Source organism: Aotus nancymaae, unplaced genomic scaffold (genome assembly GCF_030222135.1).
Source record: "Aotus nancymaae isolate 86718 unplaced genomic scaffold, 86718_ANA_hifiasm-v0.15.2.pri h1tg000059l, whole genome shotgun sequence".
Classification (NCBI taxonomy): domain Eukaryota; kingdom Metazoa; phylum Chordata; class Mammalia; order Primates; family Aotidae; genus Aotus; species Aotus nancymaae.
The window spans coordinates 42,664,938-42,692,328 of record NW_026988473.1 but is presented as its reverse complement, the minus strand read 5'-3'; the positions used below and the strand labels follow the sequence as shown (position 1 = coordinate 42,692,328).

General features: G+C 49.8%; 1 protein-coding gene across 1 annotated transcript in view; it reads right to left on the bottom strand.

The window, feature by feature from the left end:
* ABCC8 (ATP binding cassette subfamily C member 8) overlaps positions 1 to 22,814 on the bottom strand; it is an 84,258-nt gene extending 61,444 nt beyond the window's left edge. The window contains 6 exon segments of the mRNA XM_021675173.2: positions 6,915 to 7,103; positions 8,031 to 8,273; positions 9,870 to 10,036; positions 15,737 to 15,858; positions 20,900 to 21,041; positions 22,667 to 22,814. Coding sequence (XP_021530848.2) covers positions 6,915 to 7,103; positions 8,031 to 8,273; positions 9,870 to 10,036; positions 15,737 to 15,858; positions 20,900 to 21,041; positions 22,667 to 22,814 — 1,011 coding nt within the window.
* Between the last annotated feature and the right edge of the window lie 4,577 nt (positions 22,815 to 27,391).

Below are 27,391 nucleotides of genomic sequence, written 5' to 3'. Positions count from 1 at the left end.
GTCCTAGTGTCAGTTACAGGCTTGTGACTTGTGGGGGATGGGAACATGTCCCCTGGTTGGTACTCCATCAGAAATATAGGCACATGGGTTTAGGAAGACCCAGTCCTGTTGAACATGCCCTGGGATTCTTCTGTCCCACTGTCCTCTGCAGGCACGCAGCTCTGGAGACTGAAGTTCATGATTTTAAAGCAACGAAACACATCATGAGAATTTATCCCAAAGAAAATAATTTCGGCCGGGGGCAGTGGCTCACACCTGTAATCCCAGCACTTTGGGAGGTTGATGAGGGCAGATCACGAGGTCAGGAGATAGAGACAATCCTGGCCAACATGGTGAAACCCCATCTCTACTAAAAATACAAAACTTAGCCAGGTGTGGTGGTGCACAGCTATAGTCCAAGATACTTGGGAGGCTGAGGCAGGAGAATTGCTTGAACCCAGGAGGCAGAGGTTGCAGTGAGCCGAGATTGTGCCACTGCATTCCAGCCTGGCAACAGAGTGAGACTCCATCTCAAAAAAAAGAAAAAGAAAAAAATAATTTCACACAAAGTAACAGTTGTATGAACACAGACATCTACTTTGGGGCCAGAGCAGGAGGAGAATGCAAAAACCCACACAAACGTCCAGCCACGGGGAATGGTTAGGTAATTATGATACTCGTGGGACCACTATGCATCTAAGACCACTGATTCTCATGAAAGCTCTGGAGCAACATGGAATGCCACACACACACTGTGCTACGATGATCAGAAAACACACAGGCTGGAGAATGAGGGCTGGAAAAGCCAACTGATCACGTTTGTTGGTTAAACTATGGGTGTTACTTGTTAAATATGCTCGTCCATATTTGTACACTTTTAACAAAACAACAAATTCTGGTTTTGCAGCTCTAAAGGCAAAACTTTGACTCCCTCCCTTCTCCCAACACACACATCCTAGGGTCAGAAAACTATTTTTGTGGATTGAGAATTTTGTGATCTGTTAAAATAAAAATCTCACTGCAGTTATGTCATTAGGTCGTTATTAGATCTCTCTTCAAAAAGCTGGAATAGCTAAGTTTTGGTTAAGAAGTGGGTACCAGCTGGGTGCGGTGGCTCACGTCTGTAATCCCAGCACTTTGGGAGGCCAAGGTGGGTGGATCATGAGGTCAGGAGTTCGAGACCAGCCTGGCCATCATGGTGAAACCTCTACTAACAATACAAAAATTAGCCAGGCATGGTGGCGGCTGCCTGTAGTCCCAGCTACTCGGGAGGCTAAGATAGGAGAATCTCTTGAATTGGGAGGCAGAGGTTGCAGTGAGCCGAGATCAGGCCACTGCACTCCAGCATGGGTGGCAGAGTGAGACTGTCTCAAAAAAAAAAAAAAAAAAAGTGGGTACCTGGCTGGGCATGGTTGCTTATGCCTGTAATCCCAGCACTTTGAGAGGCTGAGGTGGGTGGATCACCTGAGGTCAGGAGTTTGAGACCAGCCTGGCCAATATGCTAAAACCCTGTTTCTACTAAAAATACAAAAAAAAAAAAAAAAAAAAAAAGTTGAGCGTGGTGGTGCACGCCTATAATCCCAGCTACTCGGGAGGCTGGGACAGGAGAATCACTTGAACTTGGGAGGCAGAGGTTGCAGTGAGCTGAGATTGTGCCACTGCACTCCAGCCTGGGTGACAGAGTGAGACTCCATCTAAAAAAAGAAGTGGGTACCAGACTAGCCAAGAGGCCTGCAGTGCTGCCCAAGGAAGGGAGGCCCTGGTGGAGTCTCCTGAGAAGAGGGTCCTGGGAAACGGGGAGTGGGTATGACAGCACTGGCTAGCACCCTGCAGGCACCACAGTGAGAGAGAAAAGACCAAAGACCTATGACCTAACACCTGGTGGAAGAAAACGCTTTGGAAAATCATAAGCCCTAGTCTTGCATTTTCACGAGCTCTCAGGGAAGAATTGTGGTTGTTTCCAGGGATTCCCCCAGTAGTGCTCAATACCCATTTTGTAAAAGTAATCAAGCCTATGATCTTCATGCCCCTATGTACTTTCTACAGAAGTTATTATACATTTTGCAATTGAGGCTTGCAGAATGTGACTGCTGAGGAGGATAAAGAGAGTTAGCTGCAGAGGCAGAAATAGAACCCAGCACTCCCAGCTCTACAGTCTGGATCCCCATGGGCTCTGCCTGGTCACAGGTATGACTGGAAAGTTCCCCTTCCTGTGTTCTCTGGTGCTTAAAGGAGAAGGGATCACTTGGGCTCTTGCTTCCTATTTTGGCAGGTACCAAAAGGTGAGTTGTCCATAGGTCCCAGCCCTCAGGGGGCCCTGGGTAAAGATGAGAACTTTGACCACCCATGGACCAACACACCTACCCAAGACTGTTTGACATGACTGGTAAGAGCCTGGACTTAGAGGTCCTGACTCATCATATATTAGCCACTGTGTCGTTAGGTAAGTTCCTCAACCTCTCTTAGCCTCAGTTTCCTCATCTGTAATATGAAGCTATGAAGGGTTTCTACTTCAGAGAGTTGTTACGAGAAGTCAATGTTGTTAGGGTCACAGCAAGGCAAGCCCATAGACCCCCTGCCCGTTCTCCCCTGCTAAGCCAAGCTCACAACAAAAGCAGCCTCAAGCCTTGTAAGCAGGGCACCTGGGTTCCAGGATGTGGTCCACCCGGCTCTCGAACCCAGGATGGTGACCCAATTAAGCAGAATGTTAGCACCTAAGAACCAAGATGTGGTTTTTCTTAGAATAGCACCTGGCTACCTGCAAAACCCCTATATGACCCCCATAGTCTGTAAGCCAGGCTGCTGCTTTCACTGCCTATGGTGAGGCAGCCAACCTGGCAGGTTGAAATAAACTTGCTAAACCTGACCCTGGGTCTGCCCCTCCGTCCTTTCGGTCAACCTTACAAATGTAACAGTGCATGTAAAAAGCAATAACAACAACAAAACAGTAAGTGTAAGCACTCAGTACACAGGAACCGCTGCATTATTCATTCATCGCAGAACCATTTCCCATGCATCTCCTGGGTGCCAGGCAGGGGGCTGAGTGCTGGGCACACAGAGCTCAGACAATGGGGGACAGAGGATCAAGTCGGGGAAAGAGACAAGGGGTGCTTTGATAGGATGTTATGCGAGCACAGAGGAGGGGCATCTAATTCAACCAGATGAAGGCTTCCTGGAGCAGGTGACATTTGAGCAGAGTCTTGGTGGCCAAGAAGGAGCTAGTGAATTGAAGGCAGGTACTCCAGAACAGAGCCCCTGCATGGACTTGGTTATGAAGAAGCCAGAGCACACACCAAAACCATGAATTCATAGAGCGATCAATGCATATACACTCATTAAGTCACTCATAATGATAGCCACAAATGTGGCCGTCCAAATAGGGGCATACACACACACGTGCACACACACATACACACACACACACAGAAAAAGACACACCAGGCTGGGAATGGTGGCTCACGCCTGTAATCCCAGCACTTTGGGAGGCCGAGGCGGGCGGATCACAAGGTCAGGAGTTCAAGACCAGCCTGGCCTACATGGTGAAACTTCGTCTTTACTAAAGATACAAAAAATTAGCTGGGCATGGTGGTGCATGCCTGTAATCTCAGTTACTGGGGAGGCTGAGGCAGGAGAATCGCTTGAACCTAGGAGGTGGAGGCTGCAGTGAGCCAAGATTGCACCATTGCACTCCAGCCTCGGTGACAGGGCGAGACTCTTGTCTCAAAAAAAAAAAAAAAAAGACACACCAAAAGACATAAGGACAAACAAAACACATGTAAAGAACCATAAGCAGTTCCTAGGGGAACTCACTCAGAAATAAATGCATACACACTCCCAAACCTACACGTTTTCCTACTGAGGTTTAGAGGCTGTTTGAAGCTTTGGCCCTTTGATCAAACCCAGGCTGTGCCTTCTTCCTCGGACTCAGCTGATAGCCCAGGACGGTGCTGGCAGGTTTCAGACACCAGCAGCTCCTTATGAATCCAATTCCCTTGCCCTCTAGCCAGATCAGTGGCATCCACAGCAGGTGACAGATTGCGAGTGGGGAGTGGGCTTGAGAGGAGGCTGGAAAGAGCTATAGATCATGGGCAGAGCCTGACCTGGGTCCCAGCCTTCCCTGGGGAGTGGCAGCGGGGTGACAGGAGCATCAAAGAGCTGGCAGATCACAGACACGCTCAGTAACTAAAGATGACATCAGAAATGTTCGCCCGTAGATGATTTGTTTCTTGCCAACTCTGAGTATCTTAGAAGGGAAGAGTGATGATGAATAAACCATAGGTGCCAAGCTGTGCCGACTGCAGCAGGATGGATTCAGGCTGGGTGGAAAAAAAGGGCTTCCTCACTCAGACTGTTAAACACTGCAACATGTAGCTAGGGAGCTTCCTTCTTTGTCACTCATAAAGACCAGAATAGCACTCGGCTCTCTCTGGATTAGAATGGCTGGGGGGCTGGGAGATGAACCAAACGACCTCAGTAAATGATCCCTTTCCCCCATTTTCGCAGCTCAGAAGCCCAAATGAGAATTAAGCCACATCCCAGGTGACCACATGACGGAGAGTTCTTTGTTGCGGACACTGGAGACTATATTTACTTTCAACTCTCGTTTCTGTGTCGGAAATTTGCTGATTGTGTTTGGGCTGCAGGGAACAAATATTAAATCTGATAAGGCCCACTGCCACTGAGGCAGAGCCATCTGTCTCAGGGATTTGTGTGCTGAGTAACTGGGACAAGAGCATTCCAATGAGAGGGCAATAAACCCCAGGGTTTGTGTATAAACAAAGAGAAAAAAACGGTAATGATAATATGAACTACAATTCTAAGTGTTCTAATCTTTAGATCAGATGAACTACAATTCTAAGTGTTCTCACCATCTCTTTGGCACATCCTGTCTCAAAGCTCCCTCCTTAGCAGAATCCCACAAGGGAAACACAGGAAGAAGAGAGTGGTGTGGGCACGCTGATAAGGGCTCTGGCCTGTGTCATTTCCCCTGATATTAACAACTGGCTCCATGCTGCTGCAGGATCGCCAGTGGAGGGTATTCTGGGGTGGCCTATGGTCAGATGACAGCTGAAGGTGACACTTCTGTAGACAAGAGAAGCAGCTGTTTCCCCTCTCTTTTTTGGGCCAGGTAAAGTACAGAGGCTCAAAAAGCCAGATACAGCTTCAAAAGCCATCAAAGTTTAAATAAGCAAAAGCAGTCCTTGCATTCTTGATTGAACAAGAAATCTTCCCATGGCAGCCTGGCAAATTCCTACTCATCCATCAAACCCCATTCAAACATCCCCTCCTCTATGAAGCTGTTTATGACCGTTGGCTAAGTTAATCACTCTCTTTTCCCATAATTCCCTGAATACACCTCCTAAGAGTCATATGTAACACATAGCATAAAAGTATTTTACTTTGATTTCTCTCTCCACCATTGGATTTCATAATCCTTGGAGCCAGAGGTGATAGCTTGAAAATAAGTCAATTCAGCTTCCTGGTTGTAAATGCCCAGACTGTGGAGTGAAAGAGTCATGTAATCAAATCCTGCCTTTGTTACTAACTAGCTGAGAGACTCTGGGAAATGTACTTAACCTTTCTGAGTCTCAACTTTCTCATCTGTAAAATGGGGATAAGAATACCTATCATCTCATAAATTGTACAATATGTGAGTTGTATCACAGTAAAGCTGTTACAAAAATATACTCACACCAAAGGTAGTTTTAGGGATTAAATAACACATGGATAACTCATGCACACAGCCAGGTATGTATTATGTGGTCAATAAGTGGCTGTTCATATTGTTAATCATCCCTCGTCATAACTGTTGCTTTCATATTCCCACAGCCCAATCCAGGCCTGGCACACAGCAGTGTTCAATAAACGTGTGCCGCATAAATCAGACTCGGTGTATCTCATATTTGTGGCCAAAACTGCTCAGCTGACTAATTATATCTCCAGAAAAATGAAAAGAAACCTCCTGAGGATTAACTGCTAGCTGCGATTTTGGAGCTCATGAGATGAACAAACGTTACGCAAAGCGTGTCATAAATTATTAAAAACCCTAGTTCTCAGTTCTCTGCATTGTTTTCAGACTGTGGTTAAAAATAATGACATCCTCACTTGGAAATTAAAACTCTGAAACTTATTAGGGGTGAAAAGTTTTTCATTTTGTGACCATTTAAACCTAAATGGCTGCAGGGAAACAGACAATAGAACACCGTACTCCCCAGCCCCCGAAGTGGATGCTACGGCCCCATGCACGGAAAATAACCCAGGGAAAGGTTTTCCATCTCCAACAAATTTCAGTTTGTAGAGTCTTTGCAGCTACAAAGGCCATCGGATATAATCTAGTCCAATAAGTTTCCAGTGTTTTTAAGCCATGGAAACTTTTCTTAAAAAAGAAATCTTAATGGAGAAGTCCAACATATTAATAAAACTGCGGGCAGCTTTGAATGCAATTTGGAGTGGGGAGGGACAAAGCTCCACTCATGAGGGTTTCCCACTCTCCTCTGACAGCAGTTCCCAAGATGCCCCTGCAGAAGCTGGAGTGCCAGGATTTACAGGACCGAAGAAGACAGATCTTGAAAACTCATAAAGAGTTTACTAAGATGACAGGAACGGAAAGCCAACAAATCCAAGTCACAGAAGCTCTAGACACTGGACAAGCAAATGCACTTCTTGCAGCTTTCGGAATGACCTAACTACTGGGAGAGGTATTATAGTGGTGATGGTGAGCAGACAGCAGGACCCTTCGGGCATAAGCTCACCCCCTGGCATTTCTGTTGACCAGATGCAGAGCATTCTGTGGTGGGGATACTGCTATGGGCTTTGCGCATGTGTGAGGAGCCACTCCAGTGTGGCCAAGGCTCACACACATTGGCCTGTTGCACTTTCACATACCACTGAAAACTTTCTAGAGGGTGCCTTCCCCTTCCCCTAGTGCTGCCTACCTTGGGCTGGAAGACGTCATTCTCCTTCCCAAGGTGGTCCACGATCCCGAAGATGCACAGTGGCCCCGCGAAGCCCAGCAGGTCGGCCAAGATGCGGAAAGTGCTGCTGAGGACCAGGCGCCTCCCAAAGGCATGGCTGAGTGCCTGCCAGATGGCCCGGGCACCTTGAGTGCCCTGCACGTCCTTCCGCTGCCCAGAGAGATTATGGCCAGGTCAGAGTGGCTGAGGGCTCATTCATGGCTGGCCTTAGCCTCCCAGGATGCCCCTGGCACCTGTTGCCCAGGGAAACCCAGTGATCACATCCTCTACAAACAGGTGAACTCCAGGAAAAGATCATGGAATCACCAAGTGCATGATTGGGAAGGCCCTGTCAATGCCAACATAGTCTAGATGGGGAAACTGAGGCCAGATGATTGCTCAAGGTCATCAGCTGTGTGAACAGCTGGTCAGTCAGGAACTATGTGATGAGCACAGCATTGGAATGAGGAAGTGGCCATGTGCCACACTCACTCATTGCCACCTGCCACCATGTCTGCCTCAGCAGCTGCCCTGATGCAAGGGCAGAGGCAGGGAAGGAGCACTGCACTGGGAGTCAGGAGACTGGCTCACCGCCTACCAGCTGTGGGCCGGCTCCAGGCAGGTCACAGCCTTTCTCAGGGCCTCAGTTTTCTCCTCAGTGACATGGAGAGATTCCTGCCTGGCTCAACTCACAGAGTTACAGTAAGGATCAGGCCACTAACACCCCTGCTCTCCAAATCAAGTGAGCACTCCAACCTTTATTGTCATTAAGCTCCAGAAGAAAGAGCACGTGGCACGAGAGTCCAGTGGGGGCCACTTCCCTTCTCAGAGCCTCAGTTTCCCCATCTGGATGAGGATGTTGGACAAGATGACCTAAACAGTAAGGGCCATTCCAACTGTGCCTGTCCTATGAACCTTCAGCCCTGCCTGCACTTGTCCCTGGTTCACTGCGTGACTTAAGGCAAGCTTCTCCCCCTCACTAGCCTCAGTTTCCACTCTTGTCCCACCAGGAGTTTGATCTAATGCCTTTTGAGGTCCCTCTCTGTGACCCTAAACCAGAAGGCAGGGAATGGATGGTGTGGCCATGCCCCCACTGACCACCTGGGCGTCAAAGGCCTCGCGGAGCCGCTGGTAGTTGGTGAGGGCCCTCATGGCGATGGGCAGCTTCCCGATGGCTCGCAAGTCAATGGGCTTTTTGTGGGCCGTCTTGATGAAAGCATTCATCCACCAGTAGGTGCCTTTGGACAGCAGATTCACAAAGGGTTGCAGGAAGCGCACCCCCAGGTCCTGCAGGTCCTCAGGTGGCTTTACCTCCCTCGGTGTCTTGAAGAAGATGTATCTCTGTGGGGCACATGGACCATGGGGGATGGGTAAGTGCAACTTCTCACCACTGCCCACCTTGTCCTAGCAAGGATCTGGGGGTGTAATATTCCATGCTTGATCTCTAACAGATGGTGTCATCTTTCACCTATAATTATTACCAGGAAAAGGACTCCCCAATACTCTTTGGCCACTAATGTCAGGGCCTCCTGACTTTATAACTGCTCATTGAGGTCGACTTTGAACCCCTCTGGCTAGGCTGGGTTAGGAAGGAGCAGGAATCTCTCATATACTATCTTCTCCACCGATCTAAGGATGCCACCATGTTTCATATACAGTTCACAGAACTCCAAGTCATGCAGACCTGGGTTCGAATCCTGCCTCCTCCATTTACTAGCAAGGTGTTTTTGGACAAGCCTCATCTAAAATGCTTCCTCATCTATAAAGGGAATGGTGCTTGCATCACAGGGCTCCTGTGAGGGTCACTGGAGCAGGGGCACATAAGGAGCTTTGTGCCCTGCAGATAGCCAACTAAAAGCAGAAGAGTCAGAGAAATGCAGGCAGTCCAAGTTTAGCAGGGCTATGGCCCTCGCTGCTGGCTGGAAGTTAGGGAAAGGGTTTTCTCACTCATTGCTGGTAGATTGCAGTCTTTCTGGAAGGTAATATGTAACACTGATCAAAATTTAAAATACACAGACCCTTTGACCCAGCAACACTGCTCCTTGAACTCTCTCCCACAAAAAAAAAAGCAGCAGTACATAAAGATATAAGTATGTTCAATACACCACTATTCATGAATGCAAGAACTTGGCAACAGAGTGAATGCCCATCCATAGAGAAATAGCTGAATACATTATGGCTTATCCATGCAATGGAATATTATGCAGCCATTAAGAAAATGGGATTAGCCATATCAGATGGCTTGGAGGGAGTCCCAGGAGGTATTTGTTGGGTGACAAAAGCACAGTGCATAATACGATCCCATTCTTACAAGACAAATACTGAGGGGAAACCTACCTATTCACTTGTGTTGTGGGGGAAAAGCCTGAATAGGTATTTATTTAGATAGACGCATGTGGTATTATATTAATAAAAACAAAGCATGGAAAGTCAAATGAGGTCATTAATCTGGGCTACCTGGGGAGGTAAGGGCAGGGGAACAGGAAGTTTAGAGTCTGGGGTGGGGAAGAGAGAGGGAGGCAGGAGCAAACATAAGGAAAAATAAAACACTCATTCATGTATGCACGTGACTGTATGAATGCATTAAAGCACAGAGAAGTCCCCCAACCCCGAAAAAAGGAAAGTAGGAGAGGCCAGCGCCTGATGCTTTTTTCCCTCTCTATGGGAGAAAAGTCATCCTCCAACCTCAGCGAACACACTCGTCACCCCCTCTCCCTCTGGGAGTCTGGAGTAGAGCGCATGTGGGCCAGATGCTGTGTCTTTTCTGAAACTTCCCTCATGCCCTCACTTCCCTTTAGGAGGGGCAGGTAACGAGCTGACCTCTTCTCAGCTTGGCTGAGAGGCAGGGTGGGGACCCGAATGCAGGGCAGGACAGAGGTCAGCGCCTCCGCTCCCCACCCCTCACCGGCCCAGGTGCACCCTTGGTGGCCTGCTTACCCTCACCCTGATGACATTGATCTCCACGAGGAGCAGCATCCCATAGAGGATCACCAGCAGCCCCGTGAGGCAGAAGCGCAGCTGTGAGAAGCCGATGGCGTGGTCCAAGAACTTGACAAACTTGATGGTCTTGGTGATGAAGGCCAGGGTCCAATATACCAGCAGGGCTGCCAAGGAGAGATGAAAGATTGCAGGAGACATGTGTGCCTCGTGTGTGCACTCACTCACATAATGTGTGCAAGTATGTGACAGAGAAGGAGACAGAATGAGTGTGTCCAGGCATGTACATCTCCGAGTAAGAGGATGTGCACGTGTGAATATATCAGAGTGCCTGACTTTAAGATGACGCATGTACATCTTAACATTCATGAAAAACACCAATAATCTCATCGATCGACCTGGTCAGACAAATGTCCCTTAACAATAAATGATCATGGGAAGAATAGGAAATTTATTTCTTGAATTTAAGTTACAGGCACTGTGCCAAGTAAGCACTTTAAACACATGATCTCATTTATTCCTCTCCATAACTGTTCAAAGAAAGTACTGCCATCACCCCCAATTTCTCAGACAAAGGAAATGAGGCTCAGAAATATTAGGCAACTGATCCAAGGCCACACACCCACTAAGTGGCAGAGCTGGGCCGGCCTGATGCCGGAACCCATGTGTGCAAGCTCCACGCTATAATGACTTCCTTGGGGAATTTTTAAGTGAGGGAGATCTTAAAGGTCACTCAATCCAGCCTTTCATTTCACAGATGAGGAAACTGAGGCCCAGAGAGAGGACGTGACCTTGCCCAAGTGCACTGGCAGCCAGGGACAGGGAGAGGGTGAAAGCCTAGGTCCTGGTCCTCAGAGCCCACCACAGCATGATGATGGAGCAGGGCTACGGGGGATACAGAGAAGCCAGCTGCAGTTCTGTGAGGCAGTGTCATACAGGGGTTAGTGGTGGTGGCCCTGCAGCCAGATACACCTGGGCTCAGAGCCTGTCACATAACAGCTGTGTGACCTTGGATTAGTCACTTGGCCCTCTAGAGCTTAGTCTCCTCATCCATTAAGTGGGAATAAAAATAGTGCTACCTAGAAGGTCCTTGCCAGAAACTTATGGAAAGCATTTAGCGTGATGAGCCTCACACGAGGAGGGTGTTCTTTGGACATTAGCTGTTATATTTTTATTATCTCCAGGTTTAAGACCTGGGGCAGGTAAACATCAGAAGCTATCAGTAGAGTCTATCTTAAATTCTCACACGTACCCCCACCTCAATCTGCCAATAAATCACTGTCAGCTTCCAACAACCAAACCCAGCAATAATCTGTGAAGTCCCCCTTTGAGGGTGGGGAGACTTTAGCACCAGCAGCTCCTTCCTTCCTCCCTCCTAGACCAGATGCGGATAAGGTCAGCCTCATGCCACAGAGCCTATGTTCAGAGGACCTGGGTGAGGGAGAGAGACTTTCCCCCTGCCCTCTATCCCCACGTGGGCCTGGACATGGATGCCAGAGCACCTCTCGGTGACAAATCTGGGGTCTGTCCTGTGTGGCTCTGGGTTAGGAAACAGGTTGAGATATTGGGCCCCACCATGTGCCCAGGTTGAGTTCACAAAGGGGGATCAATGCTGTCCACCTTGGGTCCCTGCATGAGGACATTAGGATGAGGGCAGAAGCATCTGCCTTCTGGTCCCACGCCTCAAGACTGGGATAATGTCCCCCAGCTCAGTCTGGTCTCTAAGTCTTGAGGAACTCCACAGCTGAAAACTGTCCCCCTGCCTCCACTCCACTCTCCCAGACAGACAGATTCTATCCCAAGCATCAGAATCCCTTTAGCCCTTAGTGAGAGCTGCCTACTGGAGCCGGGACTTGAAAATATGCCTCACATTTGTCTTGTCCCTAACACTTGGTCTGATTTGCTCTTCATAACAACCTTATGACTTAGGCAGGGATTTACTCTTCCTGCCCAGGTGGGGAATCAGAGACTCAGAGAGCTTGGATGTCTTCTGCAATGTTACACAGGGAATTAGTGGTGGACCCAGGACTAAGCCTGGAGGTTTTTTGCACATTCCTGTCCTGCAGGGCCCAGTGCTCAACCTGTTGCCAGACACAGCAGTGATCAGCAAAGCTAGCAGTCCAACTTGGGCAACGTGAGCAAAGCTCCATCTCAAAAACAAAACAAACAAACAAAACAAAAAGGAAGGAAATTTCAACACATGCTACAACATAGATGAACCTTGAGGACATAATGCTCAGTGAAATAAGCAAGTCATGAAAAGACAAAGAGTGTATGATGCCGCTTAGATGAAGTACCTAGAGTACTCAAATTCATAGATAGAAGGTAGAATGGTGGTTGTCAGGGGCTGCAAGGAGGGAGACATGGGGAGTTATCATTTAGCAGGTACCGAGTTTCAGCTTGGGAGGATGAAAAAATTCCGAAGATGGATGGTGGTGATGGCTACACAGCAATGTGAATATACTTTTTTTTTTTTTGAGACAGAGTCTCACTCTGTTGCCCAGGCTGGAGTGCAGTGGCAAAATCTTGGCTCACTGTAGCCTCCACCTCCTAGGCTCAAGCAATCCTCCTGCCTCAGTCTCCCAAGCAGCAGGGACTACAGGTGTATGTTACCATGCCCAGTTAAGTTTAATTTTTTCTGTAGAGTCAAGATTTTGCCATGTTGGCCAGGCTGGTCTCAAACTTCTGAGCTTAAGCAATCCACCTGTCTCAGTTTCCCAAGGTGCTGGGAAACAGGCATGAGCCACTGTGCCCAGCTGTGAATATATTTAATGCCACAGGACACTATACTTAAAAACAATTAAGATGGTAAATTTTATGTTAAGCATGTTATACCACACAGACACACACATAGAGACACAGACACACACACACACACACACACACACACACCCCTTCCCATTGCTGTTGCGATAAAGACCAACATCTGTGGTGTGGCCTTTCAGCTGGGCGTGGTGCTCACTCCTGTAATCCCAACACTTCGGGAAGCTGAGGCTGGCAGATCACTTGAGGCCAAAATTTCAAGACCAGCCTGGTCAATTTGGCGAAACCCCAGCTCTTCTAAAAATACAAAAAATTAGCTAGCCATGTTGGTGCGCACCTGTAGTCCCAGCTACTCGGGAGGCTGAGCGACAAGAAACCGCTTGAACCTAGGAGGCAGAGGTTATAGTGACCCACGGTGGCGCCACTGCACTCCAGCCTGGGCACAAACAAACAAACCCCGAAGTCCAGCTCCCTCCGCTTTGCGCCTGAGCCGCTCATTTTCTCCTGCATTTTCTAATGTGTTTTGTTCCTTCTGCCTTGGGGCCTTCGCACGTGTTCCCTCTGCCTGAAGCACTCTTCACTCCCTTCTCCCAGTTGGCTCCTTCAGTTCTCGCTCAAATATGACTTTTTCAGAGAACACTTCCTTGGCCTCATCTGGGTCCCAGGATCATGGTTCCTTCATGGGACAGTGTAAGCTGCATCACAGATCCCCTCTGTGTGGGACTCCATACCCAGGCCAGACATCAGCCTCCTCAGAGGGCTGGCCATTCTCCCATTACCCATCGCCCTCTGTCCCAGCTCACAGACACATCCCTCCACTTTTCCCTGTTTGAGAATTTCTGGCTCTGTGGAGCCTCCTTTCCAGGGAGATAACTCCAACAAGGGGAATGGAGGGAGTTAGCCTTTGTTCCTTGGAAAACGACAGTTCCATCCACGGGTGGTAACTTGTGCTTTAAAGAGAGAACATTATGTGCTTGCTGGAGAATGAGAAAATGAACTCCCTGGATGTCCAGACAGGGTGTTTCCAGGGGGCACTGGTCAGCCAGGCTCTGGTGGTTCATGAAGGTTTCTCTACAGACGAGGAGCTGCTTCAGAAATGGAGGCAGGTGGCTCTCTGAACCCTGTATCTAACATCTCCCCTCTCAACCTGCTTCCCCCAGCTCCCATTCATACTCATGTGGGGGTCCCTGGGCTAGGGGTAGGGGGAGCACCTGGATAATCCTGATGGAGCTCAGATCCCACCTTCCATAGAAAGGCAGACCTGTGATTAGTGCAGGAAACACTCTCTACTCCCTGACAACACCGCAGTGTCACTGGCTCAGCACAGAATGTTCCAGACTCCAAATGTCAATTCAATGCTGTGATTCCTCAAAATCACAGTCTGACTTAATGACACACTCTGAATACAATCTAACTGCCAGATGTACAGTCCCAGCCTTAGACACGCAGGCTGAGCCCCAACACAGAGGCAGACCTGCGGATTGATACCTTTGCCCCAAGGACAAAGTCTGAGGGTCCTTAGACATGCGTTCTCAGTAACCATTAGGAGGTGTGTGGATGCTAGACTCTTGGCTGTGCTCCTTGATGAGCTAGATTCGTGCCAGTTATTTAACCTCTGAGCCTCAGTTTTCTGATATGTAAAAAGAAAATGTAATAGTACCTACCTCATAGAGTTGTTGCAAGGATTAAATGAGTTAATATACATCACATAGGTGGGACGGCACCTGGCATACACTAAGTACAAAATAAGTATTTGCTGTTATCATTTTTAACCTCTCAGTTTCAGGGTCCACACTGAAAAATGGGGATATTAACAATACCAATAAGGAGGCAGGGGAAATTAACCTGTGGGACGATGAATGTAAGGAACATGACACAGAGCCTGCCCCACGGCACATGCTCAGTGAACATCAACCATCATCCTGTTGCTTCTGCCTGGGAGTCCAGTCTCACAGTGTCAGAAGCTCTAAGTGGGAACTCCTTCCCGAGTCTCTCTAAATGTTAGCAAATCTCAAGCTCTGGTCATGGAGCCTTTCTTTTCTCTCCCCAGGTGACCTCATCCAGGCTCAAACTTTTATTTATTTATTTATTTATTTTGAGACGGAGTCTCCCTATCACCCAGGCTGGAATGCAGCGGCGTGATCTCGGCTCATTGCAACCTCCGCCTCCTGGGTTCAAGTGATTCTCCTGCCTCAGCCTCCCTGAGTAGCTGGGACTACCAGTGCATGCCACCATGCCAGCTAATTTTTGTATTTTTAGTAGAGGCGGGGTTTCTCCATCTCGGCCAGGCTGGTCTCAAACTTCTGATCTCAGGTGATCCACCCTCCTCAGCCTCCCAAAGCGCTGTGATTACAGATATGAGCCACCATGCCCAGCCCTAGGCTTAAGCTTTAGATGTCATCTACAAGTCTCACCTGCTGAAAGTGTAGCTCCTCTCCTGACCTCCCCATGAAGGCACAACTTGCCTATCTAACTGTCCACTTGATGCTTGAGTTGGGTGTCTCTGTGACATCTCATACTCGATATGTCCCCAATAGAAAACTTGATCTCCACCACAGCCCACCTGCCCCTCCTCTGCCACATCAGTTATTGGTGCCACAGTTCACCCAGGCGCTCGGGCCCAGAGCCTGGGACTCCTCCTCGTTCCTCTACTGACCCCTGCCCTCACCTCCTCCCACTCTTCCTCTTGCTCGTTTGACTTTGCCCACAGTGACCTCTGCCAAATCTGTCATTATCAGAGGTCCCTGCACTTGCCACTTCCCCTGCAGGGAACCCTTTCCCCCAAATATCTACATGCCCACACTCACCAGAGCCCTTCCCTGATCAACCTATGTAGATAGCAACATTGCCCCTACCCTTTACTCAGCTTGATTTTCTTCATAGCATCACCACCATCTATTTGTTCGTTTGTTTGTTTGTTTATTCACTCTCTGCCTGTCTGTCTCCTTCACCAGACTGTAAGCTCCATGAAGTCAGGGATTCTTTTTTCTTCTATTCGGAATCTCTACCCTCCAGAGCAGCACCTGGCACATGGTGAGTCCTCAGTAAACATTATCTGAAGAAATGAATGAAGGTACTGCCCCTCCATCCTACTCCTCACCTACCAATCAGCAGCTTGGGGAAGTTGGAAGTCTCGATGTTGTGATAGTAGACCACGGAGGTGACAGCAGCCATGAACGCCATCCCGGCTGGCATGTACAGGTGGAGGTGGCGGGACTCGGTCACCCTGAAATGGGAGAGAGAGACAGACAGGATGGGACGTGCTAAGTACTGCAATAGAGAAGCCCAGGCCTTGAATTCCAAAGCCCAAACACCGAACCTTTATAGCATCACTGTACAGACTGCAGGGCCCTTCAGTTAATGGGCATATTTGGGGTATGGGCTGGGCAGAGATGCCAGTACATGGAGGAGAGCTGAGGATATGATCTGGAGGCCTTACTGGATGCTGATCCCTAAGCACAGGGGTCCCTGGGGTCCCTTGAGTGGTCCAGGGGCCTGTATGCCACAACTCACCCAGTGACAGCCCCATTTAACATGAACAGCGTAAGTCATCATTGGCACCCTCCCCAGGGGCTGTGATAACAAACTGATGAGAGTCAATATTTATGGAGCATTTACCCTGTGCCAGGCGCTGTTCTGCGCATGCAATACACGTTAACCCATTTAGTCTTCATTAAACCCTATTACGTGGGCACTCTTAGTCTCCCGTTTTATGGTTGAGGAAAGTGAGGCATGAAGAAGCATTTCCAAGGTTACTGGTTTTGTCTCCTCCCTCGGGGTGGGAAACAGGGCAGTCAGTACCAGCTCACATTCTCTTCACTTTAACTCACAGAGGCCTCTAGGTGGGTGGACTCTGGCCTGGGTATGAGACCCAGAGGTAGCCAGAGCCTCCTCCCAGGCCTCAGTCTCCCCTGTGCCTGATGAGGAGGGTCACCGTAGTTGAAAATGATCATGCCCTTCCACAGCTCCCTCCTGCAGACAGCAAAACCCACTCTGCTCAGCTTAGAAAGAAAGGCTCAGGCTATGTGGCCTCCAGCCACTTTACCAGAGCTGTCCAGGCTGCCCTTTCTGCTCCAGCCCCGTGGGACACTTTCCATTCCCAGATGGCCTGCTACAGCCTACTGCCTCAGTGCTGCCATTGCCCACCAGGCTACTTCCATCCAGTGTGCCAAGGGTCCCTGCCCTTGTGAAGCTAATGGTAAGGAGGGGGCCGCCATGCTCAGAGCTAACTGTTGGGCTCAGCAGTCTAGGGAAGTGATACCACCGATGTGCAGAGACTGAGAAAGCACAAAGGAGGGGATGGGCAACCAAGGACAGCTTCCCAGAGGAGGTGGCACCAAGCTGAACTTTGAAGGATGCATAAGAGTTCAACAGAGAAGGAGGAAGGACATGAGGAGAGCCATGCTGTGACCTCAATGGGTCTGGTGGGACTGAGGTGCAAGTGTAGAGGCAATGTGGGCTGTCCACCAAAGAGCATCTCCCTGTCATTCTGTGCCAGGAGGACCACAGGTTTGCTCCAGCAGCAATGTACCCAGACCCAGGGAATAGATGGCGATTGGTTTAAGCAGCCAGGCAATTCCACACCCTTTTGCCAGTATTGGTCCACATATTCTGGCCAGTGACATGTCAAGGAAAGAATGATCTCCCTCATAAAGGAGAGGCATATCAGGAGCATGCCCTTCTGCTCATGCTAAGCAATACCCAGAACTAGGCAGCCACCTTGCGAGCATGGGGAAGATAGGCTGACACACAGAGGATGGTGTGGAAAGATGGGAAGAGGCTGGGTCCTGAAAACATCAATGAGCCACCAAACCATCCTGAAAAGGCAAACTCCACATTTCTTGTTTAGTGAGACAGTAAATATTGATATTCTTTAGTGGCTATTCTCCAAAAAAGGTCTTCAAACTGATACAGAAGGTACAAGAGAGACAAGGCCAGAGAGCAGTCATGAATGGCAACGCTGGGCACAGCCAGCAGCCTTCCCAGGGATCATCAAAACTCTTGCCTCTTTACTCCGTGAAATAATTTTGAAACACCCTCTACTCTCTCACACAATTTTAAGCTGACATCTAAACATGTTTTACTATATGTTTACATAAATGCTTTTTTAAAATAGGAGGTAGAAATGTTACAATTTTATAAAATGAAATAAGATGAGGATTAACCATAATTGAACTAAATATTTCATGGCATGGCTTCATAGAATAGTTTTTAGCTGCTTTGTTAAATAATACACACTGAATCCATTCCATGTGATTCGGGAGTTAAATAAAAATAAAAATAAAAAAATACACACTGAATTAGTTAAGAAATTAGGTAAAGTTTTATATACAGGCTTTATTTAGTGTATGGTGGTCTGGGAAAACATTGTAGTTATTAAAAAAATCTTCTTCACTAACTTATCCTGGATTGATTGTTCTGAATTCAGAGCAGCACACACAGAGATAATACCCAAAGGACGAGGGGAAGCCCTACAGGTTTAAGATGGCTTAATTAGTCACTAATTGAGGCTCACCCTAAATCAAATCAGGGCTGCCTTAATCAGCCCCCACTCCCACCTGCCCCCTAAATTTCCAGGCAGCTCTGAAAACCCAGGCTGGATTAGATTGGGGTATCACAAGGGGCTGTGACTTCTGTCTGCTCTTTTCCCGCCCCTTGCTCAGGCTTGCCTGCCCCAGGGGTTGGAGCTCACAAAGATCAGATGACAATTGCTGGGCTCAGGAGCTGACCTGTGCTCTGGGGAGGAGATGGCGCTTTGCACTGAGCTGAAGCAGTTTGTAGCACAGGTGCAGCCACACATAGAAGGGGCTGCTGACAGCCAGTAGGAGGGAGTCCCTGGACTGATTTATTCAAGTTTCCCGCATTCTGGGAATACACAGTCTGCCCAGTGCCCTGCCACTCCAGGCTCTTCACCCTGTCATGCTCAAATTTCATCCTCCACAGCTCCATGAAGCAGGCAAGCCAGGGACGAGGCCAGAGAGCAGTCATGAATGGCCACACTGGGAATAGCCAACACTCTGCCCAGGAATCTTCAAAACTCTTGCCTCTTGGCTAGGCACGGTGGCTCATGCCTGTAATTCCAGCACTTTGGGAGACCGAGGCAGGCGGATCACAAGGTCAGGAGTTTGAGACCAGCCTGACCAACATGAAGAAACCCTGCCTCTACTAAAAATACAAAAATTAGCTGGGCGTGGTGGTGCATGCCTGTAATCCCAGTTACTCAGGAGGCTGAGGCAGGAGAATTGCTTGAACCTGGGAAGCGGAGGTTGCAGTGAGCCGAGAGATCATGCCACTGCACTCCAGCCTGGGTGACAGAGCAAGACTCCATCTCAAAAACAAAACAAAACAAAACAAAAAAACCCCCCAAAAACTCTTGCCTCTTTACTCCTTGAAATAATTTTGAAACACCTGATACTCTCTCACCCATTTTTTAAGTTGGCATCTAAAAATGTTTTATCATATGTTTATATAAATGCTTATGAGGCCCAGAAAGGCAGAATGACTTGTCCACAGTCCCACAGCTGGTGTACAGCTGAAGTACTTGCTGAGACCCAGGTCCTCCTTCTCCAAGGGGAGGGTGTCTTCCTCTGTCTCCATCTGGTAAGTATTTCCCATCTGAGGACTCGCTGTGGGATTTGTGCTTCTTTGGAAGGGGTGCTGGAGGTGGGGGTGGAGGTGGACTTGTCACCTGCTTATGTAGCAGTATGACTTCTGGTCTTCTTGCTGGTCTGGGGACTTTGATAAGCAGGGAGAGCTGCTGCCTCCAAGGAAAGCAGTTATTACAGAGATCACTGCTGAAGCCAGGATGCAGGGACATTGGAGGAGGGAAGGTGGGGAAGGGGAGGGAGAATGAGGGAGCCTTTCCTCTGCCGTTCAACTACCGGAGCCAGGCAGCGCTGGCAGGAGTGCAGTCTGGGTACAGTCTGATTCCAGCACAGGGGGCGCTGGAGCTCAGATACTAAAGCCAAATATCCCTCTCCTCCACCACTCCCTCTCCTGGCAGTCTCTCACCCTTGCCGGTTACTGGATTCTTAGTGAGATGGCTGCTCCAGCTCCTGTCCTGACTGCTGATGCACCATTTCTGCCTGCAGCTATCCTTACCTAGACTACTGCAATCAATGCTAAGTGCCGCTTCTATTTTACCTCTAGCTTCTCCCTGCCTCCAGCCTGCCCTGAACACCTCCTCAGGTTCTCACCTGAGTGTTGTGCTGATGGCATCCCTCTTCTCACATTGCTGACCAAATCCAACCCAAACATGCAGTCCTCCTGACATGCCCCAACCTGGGTTCCCAGCCTCAGCCTCCATCAGTCCCCCGCCTGCGTTTAATGCTCCAGCTGCAGCACTGCTCCCTAGCCCTACTGGCTTTTCTCCTTGGTGCCTTTTCTCTTCCCGCAGGCACCACCAGCTCTCTCTCCTTCCTCCTCTGTGTGTCAGAAACCTAGTCACCCTTCCAGATTCCTTTCCAAAGTCCTCTCAACCACCGAGCTTGCCCAACTCTGCCTTCCTCTCGCCTCCCAAAGTACTTATTTATAACAGGGTTCCACTTATTCTCCTAAGGACTCAATAAATGTTTATGGACTGAATAATGTTTATGTTTATCACATGCCTTGCATTGTGAATACAAACATGAACAAGACTCAGATTCTAACTCTTAGGCCTTTCTGACTCAGAAGGCAGTTTTGCAAATAGACATAAGCTTTAACATACAGTATGATCTGGGCTGCAGCAGAGGTGTAACAGGTGCTGTGAGGCATTCCCCACTCCCACACTTCCACAAAGGGAAGGTGGGCATGGGGAATGAGGCCAGAGGCAGGTGGGGCTGACTGTGAAGACCTTGGATGCCGGGCTGAGGATCTGAGGCCACATTTTTGAAACAGCTGAGAACCAAGGAAAGGTCTTAGGCAAGAGTGGGTGGCATGCTTAGATTTTTTTTTTTTTCCAAGAAGGTAACTCTAGCAGCTTGTAGAAGAGGCCTGGCATTTACCACTGGAGTTGTGGCATTCTCATAGGCTCTAGCATTATTTCACTGGGGCTTGGCATGCAGATCCGTGTTCCCTCTACTCTCCTGGACTGATGGCAGGGCCTGGGACTCACTTGTGTCCAGTGCCTGGCTCAGAGAGGTTGGCACATGGGAGACATTGGGTTGCTGGATGTAGCAACAAAAGATATGGGCTTGTGGAATGCAGGTGAGCTAGGGTCTCCTTAAGCCTTTCAGGAAGTACCCTGGAGCAGATTCACTTTCCTGAGTCCTCACACAGTCACTCACCCATCAGACAGGATGCCCTCCGCAATCTCACACACCAGGACGAAGAGCAGCATGAAGGTCAGGATCCACCGCAGATTGTGCCCGGGAAAATGAAGCCATGTGCTGTGGTGGATGTGCACCTTGGAGCTCTGACTGCCCCATCCTGCAGGGAGAGACAGTCAGAGGCAGGATGCCTGGCCCACCTGGAGGAGGAGGGTGCCTGAACCCCAGAAAGGTGCTTGGACATTGGGTCCACGGTGGGGGTGACACCTACGCATGAGGATCCCCGAGGCTGGTACACACGAACTAAACATCCAACTCATGCAGCCTGGTCCTATGCTGGTGCCTCCCCTCCATGCCTTGTGAGACAGAGTCTTTTTTTTTTTTTTGAGACAGGGTCTTGCTCTGTTGCCTCTGCTGGAGTTCAGTGCCACGATCACGGCTCACTGCAGCCTTGATCTCCTAGGCTCAAGCAATCCTCCTGCCTCAGCCTCCTGAGTAGCTGAGACTACAGGTGCACATCACCATGCTCGGTTAATTTTTAATTTTTTTGTAGAAAGAGGTCAGGGTTAGCGGGTGTCTCACTATGTTGCCCAGGCTAGTCTCAAACTCCTGGGCTCAAGCAATCCTCCTGCCTCAACCCACCAAAGTGCTGGGATTACAGACGTGAGCCACTGTGCCCTGCCCAGGTACCACATTATACGCGCTAACTTCTTGTGTGACAAGTCATCAGGTTAGTAAACCATTTGATTGAGAACAGAAGAGTAAATGCTGTTCTTTTTTGATTTTTGATGCACATATTGTGTATGTTTTCTTTCTATTTCTAATTGTCTTTGTTACTAAGTAGCAACTCTGCTTCTACAGCAACCTCTTGTAAATTTAATTTTGTAGCAATCTTTCCTTTCTTCCCCAAAGCTGTATATGAATTTTAAGATTTGCTTTTTTTCTTAAAGTGAATGAACACGTTTTAGGGAAGCAGGTGACACCCTATAAGTTGATAGACCTGACTGGTCTGGAAGAGTCAGGTCTTGGAGAGAGATGAGGGTATCTCAGTGGAGAGGCACGCACGATTGTCCCGACCGTGGCGCCCAACTTTGCAAGCAAGGGCGCCGGGGTCGCTGCGTCGGCGAGTCGGAACTACTTTGCGCAGAGCCTGAAAAGTTGCGCTCTGGAGACACGCCCGGGTGAGGTGGCGGGGGAAGGGGACCGGGGTGACCCAAGTCCCTAGCTCTAGTCTCACTCCTCGCCCAGGGTGCGGGCTCGGGACGGTCAGAGATCACGGACTACTAAGGGGCTCAGCCCGATGAAAACACAGGGGTGCGCTGGGCCTCCATCCCAGGCTCCGAAGCACCGGCTGCCCTCCTCCCTAGGCCCAACTGCGGCTGACAGAGAGGGTGCCTTGGGGGAGGGGTGACCCGGCTCCCTAAGCTGCGCCACGGAGGGTGGAGCCCGACCCCTGTCCACTTTCCCACCGCGTGCAGAGACCTCCTCCTTCCCTTTCTTCCATCCCAGCTCTTGGTCCTGCAGAAGCAAAACTTGGTGATCCAGTGGGTCACAAACGTCCGCTGTGTTTGGCGCGGGATTGGGGACTCCGGGGAAGTGAAGGGATGAGCGGGTGTGCGAGTGCAAGGACCGGCGGGCAGGACACAGGGCAGGGGACCCCCGGGAACGAGGCGAGCGGCGGTCGTGGGACGGAAGGGGACGCCAAGCAGTGCGGCGCGCAGCGCCTCCTCCTCCTCCCTCCCTGCTCTCCCGTCCCCTCCTCCGCGGCTCCCGGCGCACGCTCACCGATGAAGAGGATGGGGAAGGTGATGAAGAGCAGGAAGACGTGCGGCACCACGTTGAGCGCGTCCACGAAGCAGCCGTTGTTGAGGACGCCCTGGTCCACCCGGTAGGCGGCCGAGTGGTTCTCGCTACCGCAGAAGGCCAGGGGCATGGCGGCGCGGACGCGGGCTGGGCTCTGGCTCCGCTGGCTCCGCGCACCTCCCGCGCCTCCGGCCCCTCCCGCGCCTGTGTCCCTCGCAGCTCAGCCGCTCGGCCCGGCTGTCAGGCCCCCGCCCCCCCCGGGGCCCCGCCCCGCCGGCCTCCCTTTCCCGCACCCCGCCCTGCTCCGCCACCTGCGGGGCCTGGGGGGCGGTGCGGAAACCGATCCGCCACGCCTGCGCCCGCCTTCCAGATGTGGCGGCGCGAGCTCCCAGATGTTGCCTGGGTCGCTTGTCAGTGTCCCGCTGCGCGCGCGCTGGGGGCGAGGGGAAGGGCAGGCGGGGATGGGCAGTGGGGTGTGGGCACGCTGGAGACTGGGTGGGAAGGAGAGTGGGGCATGCAGAAGAGGAGAGGAGGGTCCGCGTGGCCTGCAGTGGGCGGGTTCGGGGTCCCGAGTGTGAGTTCACCTGGGCGTGGTGAGGATGGATGTCGAGAGAGTTGAGGGATGGGGACAGAGTGGCGCGCCTCCACCCCACATGGATGAGAAAAGTAGGGCAGAACGTTACCTTGTGGAGGGGGGCCTTGGACATTTTCAAAAGTGGTCCAAGGTGGGGCGCTCCTAGGTACTGCTTTACACCATATCTGGCACTGTCTCACGAGGGATCTCCCAGCACTCTTGCTAAGTACAGGTGCTAGTCGCTTCCATTTTTCTGATGAGGAAACCCAAGCTGCAAAGGAGCTGAAGGGAGGCCAGTTACATGACTCCCCCAAGGTCTCAGGGCCAGCAAGCAGTGAAGCATAGCTTGAACCCAGCTCCTCAGGTCCCCCGTCCCCACTCCCCATCATTTGTACTCATGTCTCTGGTGCATGACAACCCTACAGCGACTGGCAGACCAGTGGGTAGAATGGGTGACAGCCCCAGGCTGAAAAAGAGGAGCTTTAGAAACGCATCTGGACAGACGAATGTGAGGCAGTGGAGAGGGACTGAAATTCTTAACCTGACCTGGGACAGGCTTAGTGGTTGGAGGACACCGTGAAATTGTAAAGACAGTGTTATGTCTTCCTATACGTTTTGGAGAGATTCTCACAAGACTGTGGCCCAAAGAAGTTTATATCTTATGTAGAAATAACAGAAAATGGGATTTGGGGGTTAGATTTAAGAAGAACTTTCCAAGTTAGGGGCATGAAGCATAACGGCACATGTTCTCAGAAAGGGTCAGGGGAAAACAAAAGGAAGACCCCTTCAGCTCCTTTGCTTATAAGCTTCACTGAGCCTGCCCTGAGGCTGCTGAGTCTGGTGAGCCTCTTGAGCACGCTGTCAGCAAGACCCAGGCTCTGCCCAGGACCTGAAGCAGAGGGCAGGTGGGGTTGAGTGAACAGCCTTGGTAAAGCAGGAGCTTAGGGTCTGAAAGCCTGAGTTTCTGGCTTTGGAGAATTTCTCTGAAGACAAAGACGTTTCTTGCAGCATCAGCCAAAATAGTGAAAACTTAGTGGCAGTGAATATCCAGCACCAGGGACAGGGGTTAACTAACCTAGGAAAATGCAACCTCTGAGGCCATGCTGAGTCTGTGTAGTCAAATAGAAAAAGTTTACGAGATAGTGTCAGGTGAAAAATGGCAAACAAAATTGTGCTTCCCATGATTGCAGCCATATGAACTATGCATGCTTGCATGAAGCCTGCAGGAAAAGGTCAGACTTGGAAATATGGTAACGCGGTGCTCAGTGTGCAATAGCCACCGTTGCTGTGGTTATCATCATCCCCTTTCTTTAAAAATGAGACAACTGAGGTTCAGAGAGATGAGATGACAGGTGCAGGTGCAGGTCACCCAGCAAGATTTTTTCTTTTAGTTTCTTTTTCTTGCTTTCAAGGCTTTTTTCATATTTTCTGCAATGTTGTTATTTTGTTTTGTAGTTACAATTTCAGTTTTTCACACTTTCAGCAATGCTATCTTTCTTTCTAGCAGTAATAACATATTTACTTTTAAAGAACAGGGTTCCTAGTCCTGGCTCTACAACTACTAGTTGTGTGATTTTGGGGTAAGTTGTCATTCTGCACTCCAGTTTCCTTATTTCTAAAAGGAAAAGATAATAATATCCCCAGAGGATGAAGATGGGATCATGGGTGTGAATGTGCTTTGTAAGTTGGGGAGATGGTCCAAGCTACTTTATACCCTGGGTGACTGCACATGGCAGCCCCTCGATCAATCAGGGCTATTTAGTGGTCTCTCACTCACCTCACAGTGCCTGGTGTAACCCTCACACTTGCCTATTCTGGGTCATTTAAAATAAACAAAAAGTCTGGTATTAAGGGAGCATTATCTGAGACTAAGAGAGTATTAAGTCTGAAGTCTTGGGGGCCAGTGTTTGCCATCTCTAGCACAAACTTGCGTGACTGTGAACAAATTCCACCCTGCACCTAGCTCCATAGTGAGGACATGCACCACCCTGCCCACCATGTGGGTGGGAGAGTTACTTTGAAAAATGTGGAGTCAGGTGCACATGGAGGCATGAAAGGACTTCCTTTGTAGTATATGGGTTGTAATCCTGGAGTCAACCCAAATGCTTATCAATATGGGGCTGGTTCAAACAGACAAAACCCAAACAGACAAAAACCAGGTATTGTCTGTACTGTGGGATACTGTGGAGCAAGCGCAGAGAATAGAGTTAGGCTTACTGGCATGGGAAGATGTCCAAGACACAGACGCAGAGCAGCGTGTGGCACATAAAATCATTTATGTCTGAAACAGGGCTACGCATGCTTCTTTGGGGAGGTGCTGGGTCTCTGGTGCTTCCCCACCTCCATCGACACCTCCCGTTTCTCTTGCTAGGGGCTGGAAGAAGGTCAGACTCTGTGAGCTTGCTCTAAGCAAGGGTACCTCCCTCTGAGAATTCCCAGCCATTCTCCTGGCAAAACGAAAACCAGGATTGGATTTCAGAGACTGGATTCTCACTCTCAATGGCTACTGGGTGGGTGTGGCCTCAGGCAGGGTGCAGGAAAGGGGCTGGCGCAGAGATTCAGAAAAGTCCTTTCTACATCCCTTGAGCCAGCGAGGTTAAGGCTACAGTGAGCCATGATCAGGCCACTGTACTTCAGCCTGGGCAACAGAGAGAGACCCTGTCTCAAAAAAAGAAAAAAAAAATATCCCTTCCAGCTCTAATGTCGTTCTGGCCTTAGTGCCTTTGTCTCTATCTGGCTGACTAGGTATGCCAGGCACAGAGCTTCAGAAAAGTCCCTTCCAGATCCCCTGAGCCAGGGAGGTCAAGGCTGCACTGAGCCATGATCAGGCCACTGTACTTCAGCCTGGGCGACAGAATGAGACCCTGTCTCAGAAAAAAAAAAAAGGCCCTTCCAGCTCTGATGTCATTCTGGCCTTAGCGCCTTTGTCTCTGGCTGACTAGGTGTGCCAGTGTTCCAATGACCATGGCAGAGAGGGTCATTACAATGACAATGGTGACATAATGGAGTGGAGTGATATTTTAAGAAACGAACCCTTTCGATAACTCCAATCAACAGTGGGCTGGTTAAAAACAGACAAAAGCAAAACTCATGGTGTGATCTAGACTCCAAAATAGTGGGGAACAAGTACAGAGCCTGAGTTCGGGCCACCACACTGACTGGCAGAGATATGTCCTTTTCCGTCTCCTTAGGGTGCTCCAATCCTGTGTCCATAGGGGATTTGGGAAGACCGTAGAACCAGTGAAAGAGAGGACTGAGGTAGACACAAAATGTCTTAACTGGTACCTGGGAAGGAGAAGTGATCTCCCGTCTCACCACTATCATGCCCCATGTCAGGAGGAGGGAGGTAGGGGGAGAAGTTCTTTAGAGAGGGAGCCTGTACCCAGCCTCCCTGCCTGTCAGTTGTAGGGGTGGCTGTAGGGCAGGTTGTGTGTAGACTGTGTCAGAAAATCCACACAAGGGCTTTTTAGGTTTTTTAAAAAAAATTTGGCCAGGCATGGTGGCTCACGCCTGTAATCCCAGCACTTTGAGAGGCCGAGGAGGGTGAATCACGAGGTCAAGAGTTCAGGACCAGGCTGGCCAAGATGGTGAAACCCCATCTCTACTAAAAATATTTGAAAAATAGTAGGGTGTGGTAGTGGGCGCCTGTAATCCCTGCTACACGGGAGGCTGAGGCAGGGAATTACTTGAACCCAGGATGCGGAGGTGGCAGTGAGCCCAGATTGCACCACTGCACTCCAGCCTGGGTAACAGAGCAAGAATCTGTCTCAAAAAAAAACAGTTGTTTTTTTTTTGTGGAGATGGGGGTCTCACTGTATTGCCCAGGCTGGTCTCGAACTCCTGGCCTCAAGGAATTTCCCCCGACCTTGGCCTCTCAAAATGTTGGGATTACAGGTGTGAGCAACTGTGCCTGGCCCACATACAAGGGCTGTTTTGACTAAAGGTTTTCTTGTTCCAGGGCAGGGCCACCAGATGACAGAGGCAGGGGACCCTCAGCTGTACTTGAATGGCGAGGGTAAGGCAGGAACAAGACGAACTCTCCCCAGTCTCTTGGCACCACATAACTGGGGAGGTGGGAGAGGAATTCCAAGAAGGCCCACGGTTAATGCTTTCTGCCGCCTAGTGGGATGGGG